Genomic DNA, 20075 nt, shown 5'->3' on the forward strand with positions numbered 1-20075 from the left:
TTTCTGGTGATGAGAATCAAGCAGAATTTCCTTTGGGGCAAGTCTGAAAATCCTGACGCCATCGTTTGTATTACTCAGGCTTCTGCCTAGAGCCTTTCTATACCCCATCTTAGGAATTGTACCAAACGATTGTATCAAACCAAACAGCAGGATCCTGCTGGCCCATAAGGCAGAAAGGCTAGAGAAGAACTGGTTGGAGCTGGATGGATCCTGGATCTAGCACTGCCCAACTCCTGGGCTCTGTGCTTATATGTTAGAGTCTCAGACTTGCCTGTGTTCAATGGGAATAGCAATTCAGTCTGATGGACTATGTTCATGGCCTCAGAGTGAACTGTAGGGTCAGAGGTGGGGAAGCGAGGACCAGGGAAGCCTGGACCAGGGTCAGACCCAGGGGTCAGGGTGGAGCAGAGGGTCCAGGCTGGAGGACCTGGCAGGCAGGCTTGGGCAGCAGGGCCAGGACTAGAGTGAGGAGAGCGGGCCCCGAGGACATGGAACTGAAGGGGCTGTGACCCTAGCAGAGGTCCCATAAGTGGGAGGGGGGGGCATTTCTTCCCTCCCTGACAGGATCCCCTCATGCTGGGCTAGAGAGCCCTGGGTGACCGTGTCTGCACACCCTGCCTGGGACTTGGCTTCTCACTCCATCTGGGACCCTCTTCTAAGCTACGTTGAGCCGCCTGACAGTGGAAGGCCGTGTGACTCAGTGAGCCCTCCAGGGTCACAGTGAGTGGCTGCGATTGTGTGTCATTTGAGGGATTCTGAGGAGCCTCATGCATCCCCACCCAAGAGGAAAACGCTTCCTCCACCAGCTGTGCAAGTGCCGGTCTCCTCAGGTTTAGCCATTCAGATGGATGTTTCCTCATCTTTTTTAGAGGTTCTACAAAGCTGCACATGACCTTGGGGTGCAGGCTCATGAGGCTGTCACAAATAAACATGTGACCCCTGAGAGGTCAGGCTCGTTGCGTGCTGGGTCAGGAGTCAGTGAGGTGGGCTGCAGAGGCCAGGGGATCCAGCAACACATCTCCTGATCTCCAGGCAGCTGGGGCAGTGGATGGACTCAGGGACCTTCTGCTGGGAAGGTCAAGGGCACAAGTCTTAGAAGACAGCAGATGGCAGACTAAAGGACTGTTAAGGTGCCTCCTAGTTCTGACTTTGGGCTTTTTTTTTTTTCTTTCTTCTACAAATTCTAAGTCATAGAGACAGCCAATCTGCAAAGGGTGAGGGCACAGTGCCCAGGACTATGCTTTCATTTGAACCAATGGCATATTTAGGGGATCCCCAAAACCCCCCTCAGGTTTGAGAATTCCCTACAGAACAGACAGGACTCACTGAGAGCCATCATGATCCCAGTGTATTACAGGAAGCCTGTGGGTTTCCATCAGCCACAGGGCAGAGTCTGGGCGGATTTCACACCCGAAGCTTCGATTGTCCCCAGGATGCATTACTGTTCTGGAGCTCGGTGAGTGGCAGGGCACAGGGAACACTGCCTGCCAGGGACATTCACCCGTTTAAAGACAAATTACCCTGACTTGTGGTCTCTAGCCCCTCCCAGAGGTCGGACGAATGTCCTAGAGTCCAGCTCCTTCAGAGGTCAGAACTGATACCACATGACCCAGAGGCCCCATCATACATCTCATCAGACTGTCCTGTGGCAAGAGGCCCAGGCAGACGAGGACATTTGTACCAGCCAGAATATTCTAGGGGCTTAGGGACCACTTCCCTGTAGTCAAGGGCAAAGAAATGTTGACTCCTCACTACACACCAAGGCCTTTGAATACAAATTTTCTGCTCCAATCCCACTTTTCTTTATTTGTGGAGTTCCCAACCTACCAACTCTTTGGAAGTGATGATGTTCACCTGTCTGAGACATCTTTACCAAATATCTATTTTTAATTTTTGGCTGAGCCACATGGTTTGTGGGATCCTAGTTTCACAATCAGGGATTGAGTCATATCCTGGGCAGTGAGGGTGCAGAGTCCTAACCTCTGGATCACCAGGGAATTCCAGCAAATATCTCCCTTAACTTACCAGTATCCTAAGGTGACATTTGCTGATCTGTTTCAGGATTAAATGGGGCTTATCTGGTGGCTCAGCTGGTAAATAGTCTGCCCACAATGCGGGAGACCTGGGTTCAATCCCTGGGTTGATAAGATCCCCTGGAGAAGGAAATGGCAACCCTCTCCAGTATTCTTGTCTGGGAAATCCCATGGGCAGAGAAGCCAGGCAGATTGAAATCCATGGGGTCACAAAGAGTCAGACACAACTGAGCGACTTCACTTTCTCTTCTTTCTTTCCAGGATTGAATAAGTATATGAAGCATCTACAAGGTACAAAACCTGTGTTTAATGTTGAAAGAGAAAATTTTACATTTGAAAAATTCTTCTCTAATAGATTTATAATGCTAAATCCATATTTATGCAGAATAGACATTATGGAACCTATTTTGCAGACAAGCAAACTGCCTTTCTAATCCCTTGATCTTCATTGTTACAGGAAAGACGAGGCTGCACTACACGAATATCTAAATGAATTGAAAGGAGACTTGATAGAGAAGGACCAGGAAACGCTCACAAAAGAGGAGCTGGACAGGAGGAGGTTTCTGAAGAAGTTTCCTCGGGTGAAGCAGCAGCTGGACGAGCGCATAGGAAAGCTCCAAGAGCTCGCAGACAAGGTTGACAAGGACCACAAGGAGTCTACCATCTTCAAAGTGATGGCCCACACCACTGGCGTTGCATCTGGCGCCCTGACCCTCCTTGGCCTGGCTCTGGCACCCGTGACAGGCGGGGGCAGTCTGGCACTCTCGGCCACTGGGTTCGTGCTGGGAGCAGCAGCTGCTGGGGCAACTGTGTCCACCAGCTACAAGGAAAACGCAAGCAGGTCAGCAGCTGAAACTGAAGCCAATAGCCTGATGGCAACTGGTGTCAAGAAATGGAAGGTGCTCCTAAATGTACTCAGGAGCAACTCCCGAATTAGATCAATAGAGAAATTGGCAAAAGCTGTGCGACAGATTCAAAAAAATATACGTGCCATGGAAACAGGCAAAGACAACCCTGAATTTGCAACCAATGTAAGCGACTACTTGGGCCCTGGGAAAATCATAGTCCCAGGCGCCCGGCTGGTAAAGAAGGCCTGTTCCGTTACCATGGCTCCGGCAGCTGTCACAGGGGCCCGGATTGTGGGTGCAGCCACCGCAGGTGTCTTTCTCCTGGTGGATGTGGGCTTCCTAGTGAGGGAGTCAATGCACTTGCATGATGGTGCAAAGGCAGAGTCTGCTGAAAACCTGAGGCAGCAGGCCAGGGAGCTGGAGAGGAATTTGCAGGAGCTCAACAATATGTATAAACTTCTGCAGTAGGGCCTGACTCAGCCACCCCCAGAGCAGTGCATGGATCAGGATACACATGGGTCGAGGTGCAGAGGTACCTTGTTAGAGAAAAAAAGGAGAAGGACAGAAAATTTTTGGAGCTGAGTATCAGGAATTTGGGGTTTCTGCACCTGAGCACAGCAGACGAGGGATGGATGTTGGTGACCACTCAGGGAGAGTGAAGGAAGGAGCCTGGAGCCTGGATTGAGGGAAGACGGGGAACTAGAGAAGGGTTGGGGGTTGGGGGAGAGAAACCACTTTTTCCCTTCATACTATGAAATTTTACTTTGTTTTGAGGAATAGCCGATTAACAATGTTGTGAAACAAAATAGCTTCAGGTGAACAGTGAAGGGACTCAGCCATACATCTACATGTATCCATTCTCCCCTCAAACCCCCTCCCATCAGAAACCACTTATTTTGAACTAAAGAAGTCACTGGGGGCAGAATAAAGGGAGAGGCAGGGGAACTAGCAATGAAAGACCAGGAACATGAATGGGTTGAAAATGAGAGAAAGTCAAAGAGTTAGGATTGTTGGAATCGAGGAGAAGTAGCAGGGGCTCCACTAGCACCCTCACCAAGGTCTGATGCCCCAGCAAAGAGAGTCTCCCCCTGTTGGTGGTCTCTAGCCCTACTTCTCCAGCATCAACTCACCTTTGATCCCAGCAGCTTATCTTAATTATTAATTAGCCAGTGACTTCTTTTGCTTGCTTGTTTCTTTAACGGAAGTACAGTTGATTTACAATATTGTATTAGTTTCAGATATACAGCAAAATGTTTCAGTTATCACGTATTCTGTATATATCTGTTCTTTTTAATTTTTTCATTACAGATTATTACAAGGTACTGAATGTTTTCCCCTGTACTATACATTAAGTTCTTGGGGTTTTTTTTTAATCTATTTATGTACGGTAATGTGTGTCTTTTAATCCCACACTCCTGATTTACCCCTCTGCCCCTTTGGTAACAATAAATTTGTTTTCTGTGACTCTGAGTCTGTTTTGATTTGTTAATAAGTTCATTTGTATTCTTTTTTTTTTTTTTTTTGGCCATGCCAAGCAGCTTTTGGGATCTCAGTTCCCTGACCAGGGAATGAACAACGGGGCTTCCCTGGTGACTCAGCTGGTAAAGAATCCACCTGCAATGCAGGAGACCTCGGTTTGATTCCTGGGTTGGGAAGATCCCCTGGACAAGGAAAAGGCTACCCATTCCAGTATTCTGGCCTGGAGAATTCCATGGACTATATAGTCCATGGGGTCAAAAAGAGTCGTACACGACTAGGCGGCTTTCACTTTCAATTTCATAGCATTGAAAACACCAAATTCTAAACACTAGACCACCAAGGTACTCCCTGTGCTATTTTTTTAGGTTCTCCGTATAAGTGACACTATATATTTGTCTTTTCTGTCTCAATTACTTCACTTAGTATGATCACCTCTAGATCCATACATGTTACTACAAATGGCATTATTTCATTCTTTGAAATAATGAGCAATATTCCATTCCATGTATGTGCCACATGGTTTTTATTCCTTTGTCTGTTGACAGACATTAAGTTACTTCTATGTCTTTCTATAGTAAATAGTGCTGCTAGAAACATTGAGGTGCATGTGTCTTTTTGAATTGGAGCTTTTGTCTTTTCCAGATATATGCCCTCAAGTGGGATTGCTGGATCACACGATAGTTCTATTTTTAGTTTTTAAGAAACTTCCATACTGTTTTCCATAGCGGCTGCCCCAGTTTACGTTCCCACCAGCAGTGCAGGAGGCTTCCCTTTTCTCCACATATTCTCCAAAATTGTTTATTTGTAGACTTAGACAATGGCCCTTCTGACTGGTAGGGAGTGATACCTTATTGTAGTTTTGATTAGCATTTCTCTAATTATTAGCAATGTTGACCATCTTTACTTATTCCTGTTGGCCGTCTGTATGTCTTTATGAAGAATGGTCTATGTAGATCTTAAGGCAGTGACTTCTTGATGACGATGGTGAAGATAGTGGTGGTGGCCCCAGTGGTGATGACAACACAGTGGATGGAACATCTAACAAATTGCAAGGTGCCGTTTGGGTCTGGAGTGTACTGAGAGATCAGTGCACTGGTCTGGAAATTCCCATGAAATTCCAGACATTGTGCAGTAACAGAGTTTGATTCGGAAAAAACAAAAAAGAAAGAGAAAAAATGAAACCGGTTGGCTGCAACATGTCAAGGAACTTCAGGGTGTGACAAGGAGGTCAACAAGACAAACAGACATAGCCCATGGGACCCCCAAGGGAGCCCGTGTTGTCTGACTTGGGCTGAGCATGGGGATGCTCCTCCTCTAGCCCTGGGGACCACGATGGACATGGGGCACTCAAGGGTGATTGAGGGCAGAGGGCTTGTGTGCAGGTGTGAGAGAGGGTCAGCTGTAAACAGAGGGGCAGAGAAAGACAGCACATGCCTCACCTAGGCTGCCTTCACGTTTCACCAGGAGCTTCCAGAACCATCTTCCTGTGTTTACCTTGGGGCATTGTCCTGCCCCCACTCGTCTATTCCCCATGGGGCTAGAATGATCCTTAAAAATATCGACCTTAGCAGCACCCGCCTCCAGCTCTTCCCTGGCACCTATGACTCCGAGCACAGATGCCCAAAGCCTCCCGGTGTAATAGGGGTGGAGTCCTACAGCCGTTAGTTCGAGACAATTAGGAGACTGTCAGCAGGAGACCTGGGAGCAGGTCCCACCCCACCAACAGTCAGCCTGGCAGCAGTGTCCTCTCAACGCGGAGTGTGATAAGAGGGGGATGGCCACCTTCTCCCCGGCCCTCCAGGCCTTCTAGCCTCAGGCCTCTAGGTGAGCTGAAGGGTCACCTAGAAGGGGATAGGCTGGGGACAGTGACCTGCAGAGCTCCAGACCCCGCCTGGCCGCCCACTGGCCAGGCCCATCCTTGAGAAGGCAGTGAACCTCTCCCCAGTCCCCACCTCTGAGCCCTGAGGTGTTGGAGGTCTCCATGGGTCCCAGTCCACTGAGGCCTCAGCAACTGGAGTAACTGGACACTGTCATTAAGGTGACAGCTTTAACCAGCTTCAGTCACTCCATTCAAGTTCCAAGAACTGGTCCAGCTGAGGTCAGTTGTCGATCCCAAGGAGGTGCCAGAGGTCAGGGTTAAGTGGCAAAGACATTGCACCGCATTGCTTCAGGTCTACTCTGTGGTGGGGGCTGTTCTCTAAGAAGGGCAACAGCTGGGGGCTAGGGATTAACCTGAAGGGCATTTGCTACAACACATGTCCCTATGGATCCCATGCAATGATCTCTCCAGGTTAAATGTGAAGCCTGAGGACCAGCTGGGTCTGGGTGCCTGGCTCCCTCAGTGATGACGGCTGGACAGGGCCTGGGGACCTGACGGTGTTGCCAGCTGAGATCTGCCATATTATAGGGGCCTGGGCATTGGTGGGAGGACCTAGACTGGGTGCTGGAAGAAGGCTCCTGGGCAGGGTAACCGGCCCACACGGGACCCTCTCCTCTTAGATAGGGCCTGGACCTCAGAGAGCGAAAGTTGAGCTTTGGGAATTTGCCCTTTCTTGTCTGAAGAGAAAATAACATTTCTATTGTAGAGGTTTTGACAAACATCATGAGCTGACAGTGACCTGACCTTAAGAACAAAGGATCTGACAACAAGAACTTTACAAAAACTCACCACTCCCCTCCCACATCTTTCCTGTCCAAGGGCTTTGCTGAGAGATTTTGGGGACTTCAGGATGTTTAAGGAATGAGCTACTTCTCATCTCCTTGCATGGCCCAGCAATAAATCTTTCTGGGCCCCAAACTCTGATGTTTTGCTATTGTCTGGCTCACAGTATGTCAGGCTCTGGGACTTGCATTCTGCAACACATGCAGCCCAAAGTAGTCTTCTGGACCCTGGGGTCCCCCGAGGGCAAAGCTAGATGCCATGTGGAGCCCTATCCCACGGCCACAGATACAGAGCTCCACACCACGGTCATCTCCCAAACTGACTGCGCCCCACAGCGACCGTCGCCATGAGTCCCGTGATCTAACCGGCCAGCTCCCTGACCCCATAGTAGGTAAAAACAAACAAACAAACAAACAAACTCACCCTAACGAATCACCTAATGCCACCCTTCCAGCAGGAATTTTCTTTGTGTTGAGGCTATAAAAATTGGCCACTGGCCCACAAAGAGCATCAAGCAGGCCGGCTGATCAGTCAGCTGTCCCTGGTCCTTCAGGAAGTCTGCCCACTGTCTGAGCAGCGCTCCTCACTCCCTCTGTCCTTTGTTCCCAACACTTTCTCTCTTCTAAATACCCTGTATCTGGAAATTCTTTCCAACCCTCACACAACCACATTTTTGTGGCCCACGGAGGGACTCTCAGAGGCTTTAGCAGCAGCTCTGGCTTCTCCCCACCAGAGGTCAGCAGCGCCCTCCCTACTTGTGACAACCAGAAACGTCTCCAGACGTCCTGGAACATCTGCTGGGTGGGGGTGGGGGGTGACACAGTTCCCTGGGTGAGGTCACACCACTGGATCTTAGCTCCGGGAAAAAAACCCCGGGAGCGAGGTCAGGACTGTGGGCAGGGAGGTTGGCCGGCCCGCCCCCGCCTGGAGGCGCTGACCATGACCCTCGCCCCACAGGGCCTTCGGGCAAGCGGCAGCAACAGCTGACGGCCATGAAGGTCCTGCAGAGGAACTGCGCCGCCTACCTCAAGCTGCGCATCTGGCAGTGATGGCGGCTCTTCACCAAGGTGGGTCTGGGGGGGCTCCGTGCGGCAGAGGGACCAGCGGGCCGCAGCACGCGGGCCTCCTGCGGGGCTCGGGCCCCGGGCTGGCACTTTGCCCCTGTGTCCCCGGGCCCAGGACTTGAGCCGGGGATGGTCCTGCCCTGAGGGGTCCCCGGGGTGTGAGCTGGGGCGTGTGTCCAGCGTGGACAGCCGAGGTGCTGTCGACCCCAACGTCCCCACGTCGGCTCCACGTAGAGACAGCACTGCCTACTCAGGAAATCTGGCTCGGGATCTGCGTCTGACGAGGTCCTCCCTAGGCTTAAAAACATCCCTTTATTATTAAAGTGTGTCAGGCTGCTTTGTTCATAAAAAATAATCTGTGGTAGTTGCAAATTTTTTTAATTTTTACATTTTTAATTTTAAAAAAAGGTTTCTTTTCTCCTCTTCCTATAAAAATGGTAAAATTCCTAGTCTTTATCACTGTCCTTCCACGTCTGCATCCTTCGGTAGCTCAGCTGGTAGACCAGAGGACTGTAGAGGTGGTTAGCTGCTGTCATCCTTGGGTTGCTGGTTGGATTCTGGCTCAAAGGAAGTGCTTCAAGTTTTGGGCTTTGTTGGTGGCTCAACTGCTAAAGAATCTGCCTGCAAAAGAAAAAAAAAAAAAGAATCTGCCTGCAATGAGGGAGACCTGGATTCTATCCCTGGATTGGGAAGATCCCCTGGAGAAGGGAACGGCTACCCACTCCAGTATTCTGGCCTGGAGAATTCCATGGACTGTATAGTCCACGGGTCGCAAAGAGCCGGACAGGACTAAAGGACTTTCACTTTCACTTCCACATCTAGAAGAGAGTGGCTTGTCCTACCAGGTCTACACTGGTGGCTCAATTTCCCTGTATTCCTCACTGTTCTGTATATGCTGGGTTTAGACTTATTTATGGCAAAGAAGGTATGTTTTGCACTTGGGCAGCAGGTTAGCACACAGGCCCCTGGGTCACTGTTTGACTGGCCTGGTTGCTCAGGAGAGCTGCAGGCTCCTAGATCAAACGCTTGCCAGGCCTCCAGCTGCTGACCCGTCCAGCCTCCGAGCAGGTACACTTTCGGGCCCTGGGAAGGGAGCGGCAGGAGGTGATGAGAGAGGTGGGGGCCAGCACTGGAGTCTGGGGTGCTGCTTCCTGTCAGCGGGCCCCACTCCCATAGAAGTTCTGGGGTCCCTCCCCGCCGCTCCCAGCTGGTGGAGGCTGCAGCGCTCCTTGGCTGTGGCTTCACGCCTCCATCCCGCCCCTGTCTCTTCCTGGCTTCTCCCCCTACTCTCTGCTGTCTCTGTGTGTCTTACAAGGATGCTAGTTGATTTAGGGCCTGCTCAGAGAACCCATAATGCTCTCATTACAAGATGTTTCACTTAAAGGGTTTTCAGAGACCCTTTTCCACATAAGGTCCCATACACAGATGCAGAGATTAGGTCGTGGATGTACTTTTTGGGGAGCTACCATTTAACTCACTACAGGACCCACAAATATCAGTTCTCCCCCTTAAGGTCCTCTGGACTAATGTTCACCTTGTGCAGAAGACGTGCTGGGGGGTGCCCATGTCTGCCCACCAAGGGGGAGGGAGCAGTCCCCAGGGCTGCCTGACCGCCCACCACACGTGAGCAGGAGAGCCCAGGGGCCACTGAGCCCAGAGTCCCTTGTGGAAGGGAGGGGTCCTTGCTCCCTCTCCAGCTGTCCATGTGTGTCCGTGGAGCCTAAATGCTAATGCCCCTTCTTGTCCAGCCTCTCTTGTCACCCCTGCTCATCCCTCCTCACTGCTGGCCCCTGAGGTGGACTGTCCACCCTGGTCCCAGCAAGTGCTCACCTCTTCACTTGCCTCCACTGAGCTGTCGACTTTCCTACTGGTCTCTGATTGCTGGCATTAAAGATCCCCTTATCCCTAACTTCATACAGTTGTTTATTTTTCCAAATAATCCTGAAGTTTCCTCCCAGACTATGGTTGTGAATACAAAGCCAGAAATGTCTATGTTAATTTTCTGGCTGTGGTCCCCTGGGGTGATGGTGAGATGCTCAGAGGGGAACTGTAGAGGGATAATAAATACAAGAGCAAGGGAGATCACATCCGATGCTGTGTCCCAGCATCTCCCTTCTATATGCCAGCAACGGACATTTAGAGACAGAGGACGACGTGGTGGCCAGGTTGATGAACTTTGTTCTCTAATCGCTGAGCAAATAAAAAGGCTTTAGCTTCCTGTTAAGGTTTTATAAAACACTGCAGTGAGATCAGTCTAGAGAGATCAACAGAAAAGATGACACTGATTCTGTTCTTTGAATAATTTTTCAACAGTGACCAGGTAATATCTTTTAGTTTTTTTCCTACGAAAATGTCATACTTTTTTCTGAATTAGCGGCTGTAGAAGAGACCAATAGAAAGAAAAGTGAAGTTACTCAGTCATGTCCAAGTCTTTGCGACCCCATGGACTGTAGCCTTCCAGGTTCCTCCGTCCATGGGATTCTCCAAGCAAGAATACTAGAGTGGGTTGCCATTTCCTTCTCCAGGGGATCTTCCTGACCCAGTGATCAAATCCAGGTCTCCCGCATTGCGTCAGATTCTTTACTGTCCGAGCCACCAGGGAAGCCCTGAAGAGACCAAATAGTCATTCCTAAATTTTCATCCTTCACGCCTTCAAAAAAAAAAACAACTAAAAATTTTAAAAAAAATGTTTCTAATTATAGGAAATAAGTAAGAAAAATTAACAGCTCTTTATGCTGCAGGAAAGAGAGGGAGGAAGATATCTGGTATCTTCTTCACATAAGGACACCAATCTTATTGGATTAGGGCCCCCCACTTGTTATCTCATTTCACTATAATTATCTCCTTAAAGGCCCTATCTTCTACTAGTCATGGGGGTGGGGAGTTCGAGCTTCAACTTATGAATTGGGTAGGAGGTGGATACAGTCCACCCATAACCCCAGGTGAATCCATCAACAGGAACCCCGGATGACTGCTACTCAGGAAGATTAACCAGTTTATACTCAGTACCATTTAGATTCTGTCATTATTTCCTCTAATCTTATTTTTTTTCCATCTAGAGAGTGAAAACTTTTTTGAGGATATCGTTCAGTATTTGCAGGACACAGTGAGCAGAGAACAGCTGGAACTCCTGCTCACTGAAGAGGAAGCCTGGGAGAGTTTTGTGGCTGAGGCTGATTTGTCCAGGTAACATGCACGGATGCATCAGAAATGTCACCTGTATCCCCCTGCACCAGGGTAGCTTCCTCCTGGCAGGCACACCTCCTCCAGGCAGGACTATGGTTGGGGGTTGAGGATGTTCCTTCTCGAGATTCTATGAGGAAAGTTGCCTCCGTGTCATTTTCTGGTAGTGAACGGTCTCAGGTTGAGAAGAGATGAAACGTGCAAAGAAGGGGGCAGGTTACATGGCCTTGGACAAGTTATCGATCTACTCTTGGCCTTCGTTTCTTCATTTGTTCAGTTTTATTGTGAGGACACTGAGGTCATGCATGCAAAGTGCTTCTGTAATGACTGACACAGAGTCGGTGTGCTGTGTGGTGATTAGTTGCTTCAGTCCTGTCCGACTCTTTGCAACCCCATGGGCTGTAGCCCACCAGGCTATTTGTCCATGGAATTCTCCAGGCAAGAATACTGGAGTGGGTTGCCACGCCCTCCTCCAGGGGATCTTCCCGACCCAGGGATGTAACCCAGGTTTCCTGCATTGCAGACAGATTCTTTACTGTCTGAGCTACCAGGGAAGCCCAAGAATACTGGAGTGGGTAAACTATCCCTTCTCCAGGAGATCTTCCTGACCTGGGAATCAAACCGGCGTCTCCTGCACTGCAGGCAGATCCTTTACCAGCTGAGCTACCAGGGAAGCCCACAGAGTAGGCGTTCAACGTTAACTTTTAAAATAAGCTTTTTGGAAAGAGACAGGGGCCAAGGTCCTTTTTCCTGGTGATGAAAACCAGGTGGGGCCCTATGTAGGATAAGTCAGAAAATCCTGATACCAGCATCATTTTGTGTTCCTGAGATTCTGACTAGAGTGCTCTCATTCCCCATCTTAGGAACTGTACCAGCCCTGCAAGATCCTGCTGCCCCATACGGCAGAGAGGCTAGAGAGGAACTGAATGGAGCTGGTGGGGTCCTGGCTCTAGTCCTGCCCAGCTCTGGGGCTCCGGGCTTATGTCTTGGAGCCTCAGATCTGTCCTGTGTCCAATGGGAATAGCAGTTCAATCTGATGAATTGTGGTGATGGCCTCAGAGTGAACTGCAGGGTCAGAGGTGGGGAACCAAATGCAATCATCTCGTCCAAAGGCCCAGGGAGGCCTGCATCAGGGTCAGACCCACGGTCAGGGTGGAGCAGAGGGTCCAAATTGGAGGACTAGTAGGCAGGCTTGGGCAGCAGGGCCAGGACTAGAGTGAGGAGAGTGGGCCTCAAGGACACAAACCAAAGGGGTTGTGACCCTAGCAGAGGTCCCCTGAGTGGGAAGGGGGACATTTCTTCTCTCCCTGATGGGATCCCCTCATGCTGGGCTAGAGGGCCCTGAGTAACCCTGACTGCACACCCTGCCTGGGACCTGGCTTCTTCCTCCATCCGGGACCAACTTCTAGTCTACATGGAGCTGCCCCGACAGTGGAAGGCCGTGTGGCTCAGGGGGCCCTCCAGGGTCACAGTGAGTGGCTGTGATTGTGTGTCATTTGAGGGATTCTGAGGAGCCTCATGCATCCCCACCAAGAGGAAAATGCTTCCTCCACCAGCTGTGCAAGTGCCGGTCTCCTCAGGCTCAGCCATTCAGATGGGTGTTTCCTCATGTCTCTTGAATCTTTAGAGGTTCCATAAAGTTGTACACAGCCTTGGAGGGCAGGCAGTTGAAGTTGTCACAGGTAAAGTGTGAGTTAGACTGGTGACCCCTGAGAGTCAGGGTGCTGGGTGATGAGTCAGGAGTCAGGGAGATGTGCTGGAGAGTCCCAGGGAAACAGGCTTACAGCACATCTCCTGGTTCTCTATCAGTTGGGACAGTGGATAGACCCAGTGACCTGCAGCTGGGAAGGCCAATGTTATCAGGCTTGAGGGAGAGCAGATGCCAGGCAAAATGACCTTTAAGGGTCCTTATAGCTCTGAGTAATGTGTTTAAAAAAATTCTATGTACACAGAGTTAGCCAATCTGTAAATTGCAAGGGCACAGTCCCCAGGACTGTCCTTACATTTGACATCAATGGCAAGTTTGGGGGTTCCCAAAGCTACTCGAAGGTCTGAGAATTCCCTAGAGGGATGCACAGAACTCACTGAAAGCTTCATAATCCCAGTTACAGTTTGTTACAGGGAAGGATGAATGTTCCCATCAGCCAGAGGACAGAGTCTGGGCGGGTTTCACACACGAAGCTTCCATTTTCATCAGGATGCATTACTGTGCTGTATTCAGTGTGTGGCAGGACATACGGAACACTGCCCACCAGGGACCCTCACCCTTTTTAACAACAAGGTATCCTGACCTGTTTTCTCCAGCCCCCACCCAGAGGTCAGACTAATGCCCTAGAGTTCAGCTCTTCCAGAGGTGAGAACTGACACCACGTGACCCAAGGCCCCATTATGTCACTTTGTCAGACTGTCCAGTGTCTAAAGTCCCAGGCAGAGGAAGACACTCCTATCAGCCAGAATATTCTAGGGCTTAAGGACCACTTTCCAGTAGCCAAGGGCAAAGAGCAGGTTGACTCCTCACTAGACACTGAGGCCCTTGAATGAAGGTTTTCTCCTCCAATCCCACTTCTCTTTGTTTCTCTGTGGCGTTCCCACTCTAAAAACTCTTTGGAAGTGTTGGTGTTGACCTGCCTCTGAGGCATCTTTATCAAATACCTCTCTGAAGTTAAGCATATTCTAAGATGACCTTTGCTGATTTTTCCCATGACAGAATAAGTATATGGAGCGTCTACAATGTCCAAACATGTTTAATGTAGAAAAACACTTTACATTTGTAAAATTCTTTCCTTGTGATTTATAATAAAATATCTGTGGTTTACACAGGATAGCTCTTGTCAAGCCTATTTTATGGAGTCCCTTGATGTTCACTGTTACAGGGAAGAGACAGATGCACTACATGAAAAGCTGCTGGAGCTGAAAACAGACTTGGTAGAGGAGGACCAACACAGGCCACAACAGGACCAGCTGGACAGGAAGCGGTTTTTGGAGGAATTTCCTCGGGTGAAACAGGAGCTGGAGGACAGCATAGCAAAGCTGCATGCGCTGGCAGACAAGGTCGACAAGGTGCACAGGGACTGCACCATCTCCAGCGTGGTGGCCACCTCTGCCGGCGCTGTGTCTGGCGTCCTGACCATCCTTGGCCTGGCTCTGGCACCCGTGACAGCAGGCATCAGTCTGGGACTCTCGGCCACTGGGTTAGGGCTGGGAGCGGCGGCTGCTGTGACCAGCGTGTCCACCAGCATTGTGGAACACGTAAGCAGGTCATCAGCAGAAACCGAAGCCAGTCGCCTTGTGCCAACAGATATCAATGAAGAGGGGGCGTTTGCAGAGGTTTTACATAAAAGCACAACCCAGATTGTTTCCTCTACAAAGAACCTCATCCAAGCCTTGCAAGGCATTGGGAAAAATGTTCGTGCCATCAAGCTGGCCAAAGTCAACCCTCGCTTAGCATCCCACGCTAAGTGCTTCATGACTACGGGGCGAGTCTCCATCCAAAGAGGCAAGCAGGTACAGAGAGCATTTGGAGGTACGGCACTGGCAATGACCAAAAGCGCCCGGATTGTGGGTGCAGCCACGGCAGGTGTTGCCCTCCTGATGGATGTGGCCTTACTGGTGAAAGAGGCAAAGCACTTGCATGAAGGGGCAAAGACAGAGTCAGCAGAAAGGATGAGGCACCTGGCCGCGGAGCTGCAGAAGAAGTTGGAAGAGCTCACCTGGAACTATGAGAGTCTGCAGGAGGGCTGGACTTGGCCCCTACCAGGGCAGTGTAGGGAGCAGGGACATGTGAGGGGCCAAGAGAAGAAGGTACCTTCTTAGAGGGGAAGCGAGACAGAGGGGGAAACTGGGCTGGTCTCCTGACTTGTTTTAGGCTATTGTCTGGACTATGCCATTTTCCCAAAGGAAGAGAAATCCTTAAATCCTCTTGTATTCAAAACATGTCATTTTCTTCCCTAACTTCTCCCTTTTGGCTCAAGATGAGTCACAAAGCTTCAAGTACCACTGTTCAAAAAGTATTTTTTTAAAAAATACAGAATAAGTGTCACCAATTTGTTCATGTCTCTAGATCTGCTTCCTCTGCATTTATTTTTAAAAAGCTTAATAGGAAACCAACACCTTTTTATTTGCCCAACAATCACATGATCAGAGAGCCCAGTTTATGACACCAGCCCCGACCTCTTGCTCTGTCTGTCCTTTGTTGGCATGTAGAGGGGAGAGGCTGTGACATAGCATCACGTATGACCTCTCTTCCTCTGATTTCTGCATCCCTCCGTGGTGCCCCTCTGAGCGTTTCACCAAAGATCTACATCACCTCAAGGGGACCCCAGGCAGAAAACAAACAGAACTTTCTAGCTTCTGTGTTCGTCGAGTTTTCTAAATTGAAGTATGGTTGATTTCCAAGATCATGTTAGTTTCAGGTATATAGTACAGTGATTCTGTTATGTATATATACAGAGTATGTATTTTTCAGATTCTTTTCTCTTATAGGTTATTACAAAATATTGAGTATAGTTCCCTGTGCTATATGGTAAGTCCTTCTCAGTTATCTAATTTATATATAGTAGTGTTTATCCGTTAATTCTAAACCTCTAACTTATCTCATCACACTCCTTCCCCTTCGGTAACCATAAATTTTTGATTAGCAGTAATTATTTGATGTTCTACTACATGTTTGTTTGGGTTTTTTTTCCAGAGGGGATTGGGGGATATTTCTTTTTTCAGCGAAAACTCCTATACGTCCTGTCTCCTCCTTTACCTCTTTGGAAGAGCCCTGCAGAGCTCCCGAGAGACTGGCTGTTGGACTAGTCTCAGTAAGGTCACTGAATGAATATAAAGTAATGCTCAACGTTTAGGTTGTGCCTTCCTTCAGTGGACAATACTGAGTGATGGATGGATTGATGGTGAGGAACTGGCTTCTGCAGCAGTGGGAGGGCCAAACAGGTCTGAAGTCTGCCAGGCAGGCTGTCAGGAAGGGATGGCAGAACTTTCAGGTCCAGGATAAATCTGCAGTCCAGGGCAGAATTTCCTCCTATCACCAGATCTTTAATGTAAACACCCCTGCAAGGAACCCTTTGCTTTTTGAGGCAGCATGTTCACAGATTTCCCGGATTAGGGTGTGGACATCTCTGGAAAGCTGACAACAGCCCCTGAGTGGCCATCGCCCTTCCTATTCATTCATTCATTCTCTCAGTTTTCCCTGCGTGGTCCACCTAAGGCCTAGGCCTGTGCTGAGGGCCGGGGGCACAGAGGGAAGCAGCCTGTGTCTCTGCCCTCAGGAGAGGCCACCGTGGAGGCTGAGGCGGCCAGAGAAACTAACGGCTGTGGTACAGAGTGGAGGTCGTTGGTGACACGGTGGGGGGTACGATCCAGGAGGAGAGGACGGGAAGGCTGCCTTGTAAGGAGCGGGGAGCGTGTCTGTGGGGACAGGGACTGTGCCAGGGCCTGAGGGAAGCCATGCTAGAAAGGAAGGGGACCCTCTCTGCCGTCAGATGTACTCCGGCCCTTGGTGGCAGGAGGGGAGGGAATCGGGTTCTAGGAAATCAGACTCTGATGTACCAGGGAGTGAAAACCAAAATTCCCAATGTTTCTGAAGAAAACAATGGACACCTGAAGTGATTGCTGAGGGGCCTCTGGTTAACCCTTGACCCCTCTCCGCTCCCACCTACTCCTTTTGTGATCAAGTGTGTGTGGGTTTGAGAAGCAGAGACAGGCGGAGAGTTCAGGCGGGACCAGAGAGACTGGGGCTCGTTTGCTCAGCCCTTCGTCCCACAGAGAGTGGCCGGAGAGAGGCCCAGCCAGGTCCTCCTGCCAAGGGGCCCACTTGAGGCTGGGGTGTTGCCAAGGGCCACTGGGCTGGGCCTCACTGCACGGGTGACGCCTATAAAGGCCTCTCCTCTCACCGGCCCTCTCTGCAAGGCCCCAGCCTTGCTTCCTCCAATTGCTAAGTGCTCGTGCTGCCAGGGAGAACCAGGGAAGCCTGAAAAGCAGATTCAGGCTCCCACCATTGAAGCTGAGTGAATGGGGTGGGGAGGGGGTGGGAGGGCTGTGCAGTTCAAAGCCTCCTCTCCGCTGCTGTGACATTAGGGTGCTTCCCACCCTCGGCCCTGGCCCAAGGCCATCAGCTCAGGAGAAATCCTGCCCAGAGTTACAAAGCCCCAGCTACTTCACTTCCTGCTGCCATTAACCACATCTGCAGCCCATTTGAGAAAAATCTCCAGAAAGGCAACAACTATGTCTGCCAGTTCACCACACTATCCCCAGGGTCTCCACAGGTCTGGCACTCGTTGGGGGCACAGTAAATGCCCCTCTTCCTTCCTTCAATTATTCACATTAATTAGTCTACAGTGTGGCAGGCAGGTGCTAGGCTGAGACTTGGGCCTTTTAGACCTTTCTTCACTTTACAGCTGAGGAAAAGGAGACTCAGAGAGGTTAAGCGACTTGCCCAAGGTCACACAGCAGGTAACAGAGTGGATATTTGGACCTGGTTCTTCTACCTGACCTTTTTCCACTTGACCCAAAGTATTGCAGCATGAAAGTGTGGAGGCAAGAAGAGGGGGTGGCCTATTGGGGTGATGGCCAGAACAGCAGGAGATGAGGTGGGACAAATGGGCTGGGGCAGGGTTATGATGAGCATAGAGGGTCAAGGGAGGGACCCATAGGATTTGACCTTCATCTAGCAGGCCACAGGGACCAGGAGTTTGTTTCTGCTGCAGGTCCTTATTCAACTAAAGTAGTCTCAGGGAGGGGCTTGTCACAGTATTCAGTTTTCTCATCTGAAAAATGGTACAAATATATTGATGTTTTAGTAATCCCAGTGGAAAGTCTGAGTGAAACATACCAGGGCTAAAATCCGCATGTTTGTGTTTTTTGCAGTTTGTTTATTGTAGCTGATTTCTAGTATCATAGTGTCATGGCTGGAAAGATGCTTGATGTGATTTCAGCTTTCTTAAATTTACCAAGTAAGCCAGCATCTGTCTCCATCTGCCCTGGAGACAGCTGCATGTACATTTGAAAAGAGTGCATTTTCTGCTGCTTTCAGACAGGAGGCTTTGTAAAGTCCATCTGGTCTAATGTGCCATTTAAGTCCTGTGTTTCCTTATTAATCTTCCGTCTAGATGATCTGTCCATTGGTGTAAGTGGAGTGTTAAAGTACCCCACTAGCTCAGATGGTAAAGAGTCTGCCTGGAATGCAGGAGACCCACGTTTGATCCCTGGGTTGGCAAGATCCCCTGAAGAAGGGAGTGGCTAGCCACTCCAGTATTCTTGCCTGGAGAATTCCATGGACAGAGGAGCCTGGTGGGCTACAGTCCATGGGGTCACAAAGAGTCAGATACGACTGAGCTACTAACACACACACATTATTTTGTTACTGTCAGTGTCTCCTTTTATGTCTGATAACTTTTGCCTTATATATGGAGGTGCTCCTGCATTGCGTGCGTATAAATTTACAATTCTTATATCTTCTTCTTGGATTGAATCCTCAATCATATGTAGTGTCCTTCTCACTGCTATATTTAAAATGGATAACCAACAAGGACCTACTGCATAGCACACAGAACTCTGTTGGATGTTATGTGGCAGTCTGGATGGGAGGGGAGTTTGGGAGAGAATGGATACCTGTATATGTATGGCTGAATCCCTTTGCTATTTACCTGAAACTATCACAACATTGCTGATTGGCTATACCTCAATACAAAATAAAAATTTTAAAAAATCATATGTAGTGTCCTTCTTTGTCTCTTGTAACAGTCTTTATTTCAAGGGCTATTTTGTCTGATATGAGTATTACTACTCCAGCTTTCTTTTTTATATGTATATAATTCTATTTATTCGTTTCTTTTACTTTTGGTTGTGCTGAGTCTTTGTTGCCGTGTGGGCTTTTCTCTAGTTGCAGCGAGTGGGGACAACTCACTAGTGGTGTGTAGGCTTCTCACTGTGGCAACTTCTCTTGTTGGGGGCCGCAGGCTCTAGGGCACACGGGCTTCAGTGGGCTCTCGGACTCTCTAGGGCTCAATAGTTGTGATACACCAGCTTAGTTGCTTCACAGTATGTGGGATCTTCCCGGATCAGGTACTGAACCTGTGTCTCCTGCATTGGCAGGCAGATTCTTTACCACTGAGCCACCAGGGAAGCCCCCACACTCCAGCTTTCTTTTGCTTTCCATTTGCATGGAATACCTTTTTCCATCCCCTCACTTTCAGTCTATATGTGTCTCTAGATCTGACGTGGGTCTCTTGTAGACAGCACAAATATGGGTCTTATTTTTTAATCCATTCAGCCAATCTGTGTCTATTGGTGGAGCATTTAATCGGTTTGCATTCAAGGTAATTATTGAGATGAGTGTTCTTATTTTGTTGTTTTGAATTTAATAGGTCTTTCTTTCCCCTTTTCCTCTTTTGTTCTCTTATGATTTGATGACTGTCTTCAGTGTTGTGTTTTGATTCTTTTTTCTTTTTTGTGTGCAAACTCATTATAGATTTTTGATTTGTTACCCTTAGGTTTTGGTATAACAGTCTATATATATATAATCATTTTAAGGTGGTCTCTTAATCTCAAATTCATTTAAATACCTTGCATTTGTACCCTTCTCCTATCATGATTATTTGTTTTGATATCAAATATGATATGTGAATAGTTTCCTGCCTTTACTGTATGTTGGCAGTTACCAGTGAGCTTTTCCATTTCATATTTTTTCTTGATTCCTAATTGTGGTCTTTTTTTTTCCCCTTGGGAAATTCTTTAGTATTTGTTGTAAAGCTGGATTGTTGGTATGAATCCTTTTAGCTTTTGCTTGTTTGTGAAGATTTTTACT

The 20075-nt window shown here is 49.0% G+C and overlaps 1 protein-coding gene across 8 annotated transcripts in view; it reads left to right on the forward strand.

The window, feature by feature from the left end:
- Window positions 1–18447, forward strand: part of LOC122424040 (apolipoprotein L2-like) — an 87124-nt gene extending 68677 nt beyond the window's left edge. For 5 of the 8 annotated variants that reach the window (XM_043441655.1, XM_043441656.1, XM_043441658.1 and 2 more), the window contains one exon: window positions 2491–4351. In XM_043441655.1, coding sequence (XP_043297590.1) covers window positions 2491–3349 — 859 coding nt within the window. In that variant the 3' untranslated portion in view covers window positions 3350–4351. Of the gene's footprint in view, window positions 1–2490; window positions 4352–11145; window positions 11273–14142 lie in introns of those variants that run through there. The other 3 variants (XM_043441652.1, XM_043441653.1, XM_043441654.1) reach the window with 1 other exon arrangement.
- Window positions 18448–20075: the final 1628 nt, after the last annotated feature.

The sequence above is a fragment of the Cervus canadensis genome, chromosome 21, assembly GCF_019320065.1.
Source record: "Cervus canadensis isolate Bull #8, Minnesota chromosome 21, ASM1932006v1, whole genome shotgun sequence".
In the NCBI taxonomy this organism is placed as follows: Eukaryota; Metazoa; Chordata; class Mammalia; order Artiodactyla; family Cervidae; genus Cervus; species Cervus canadensis.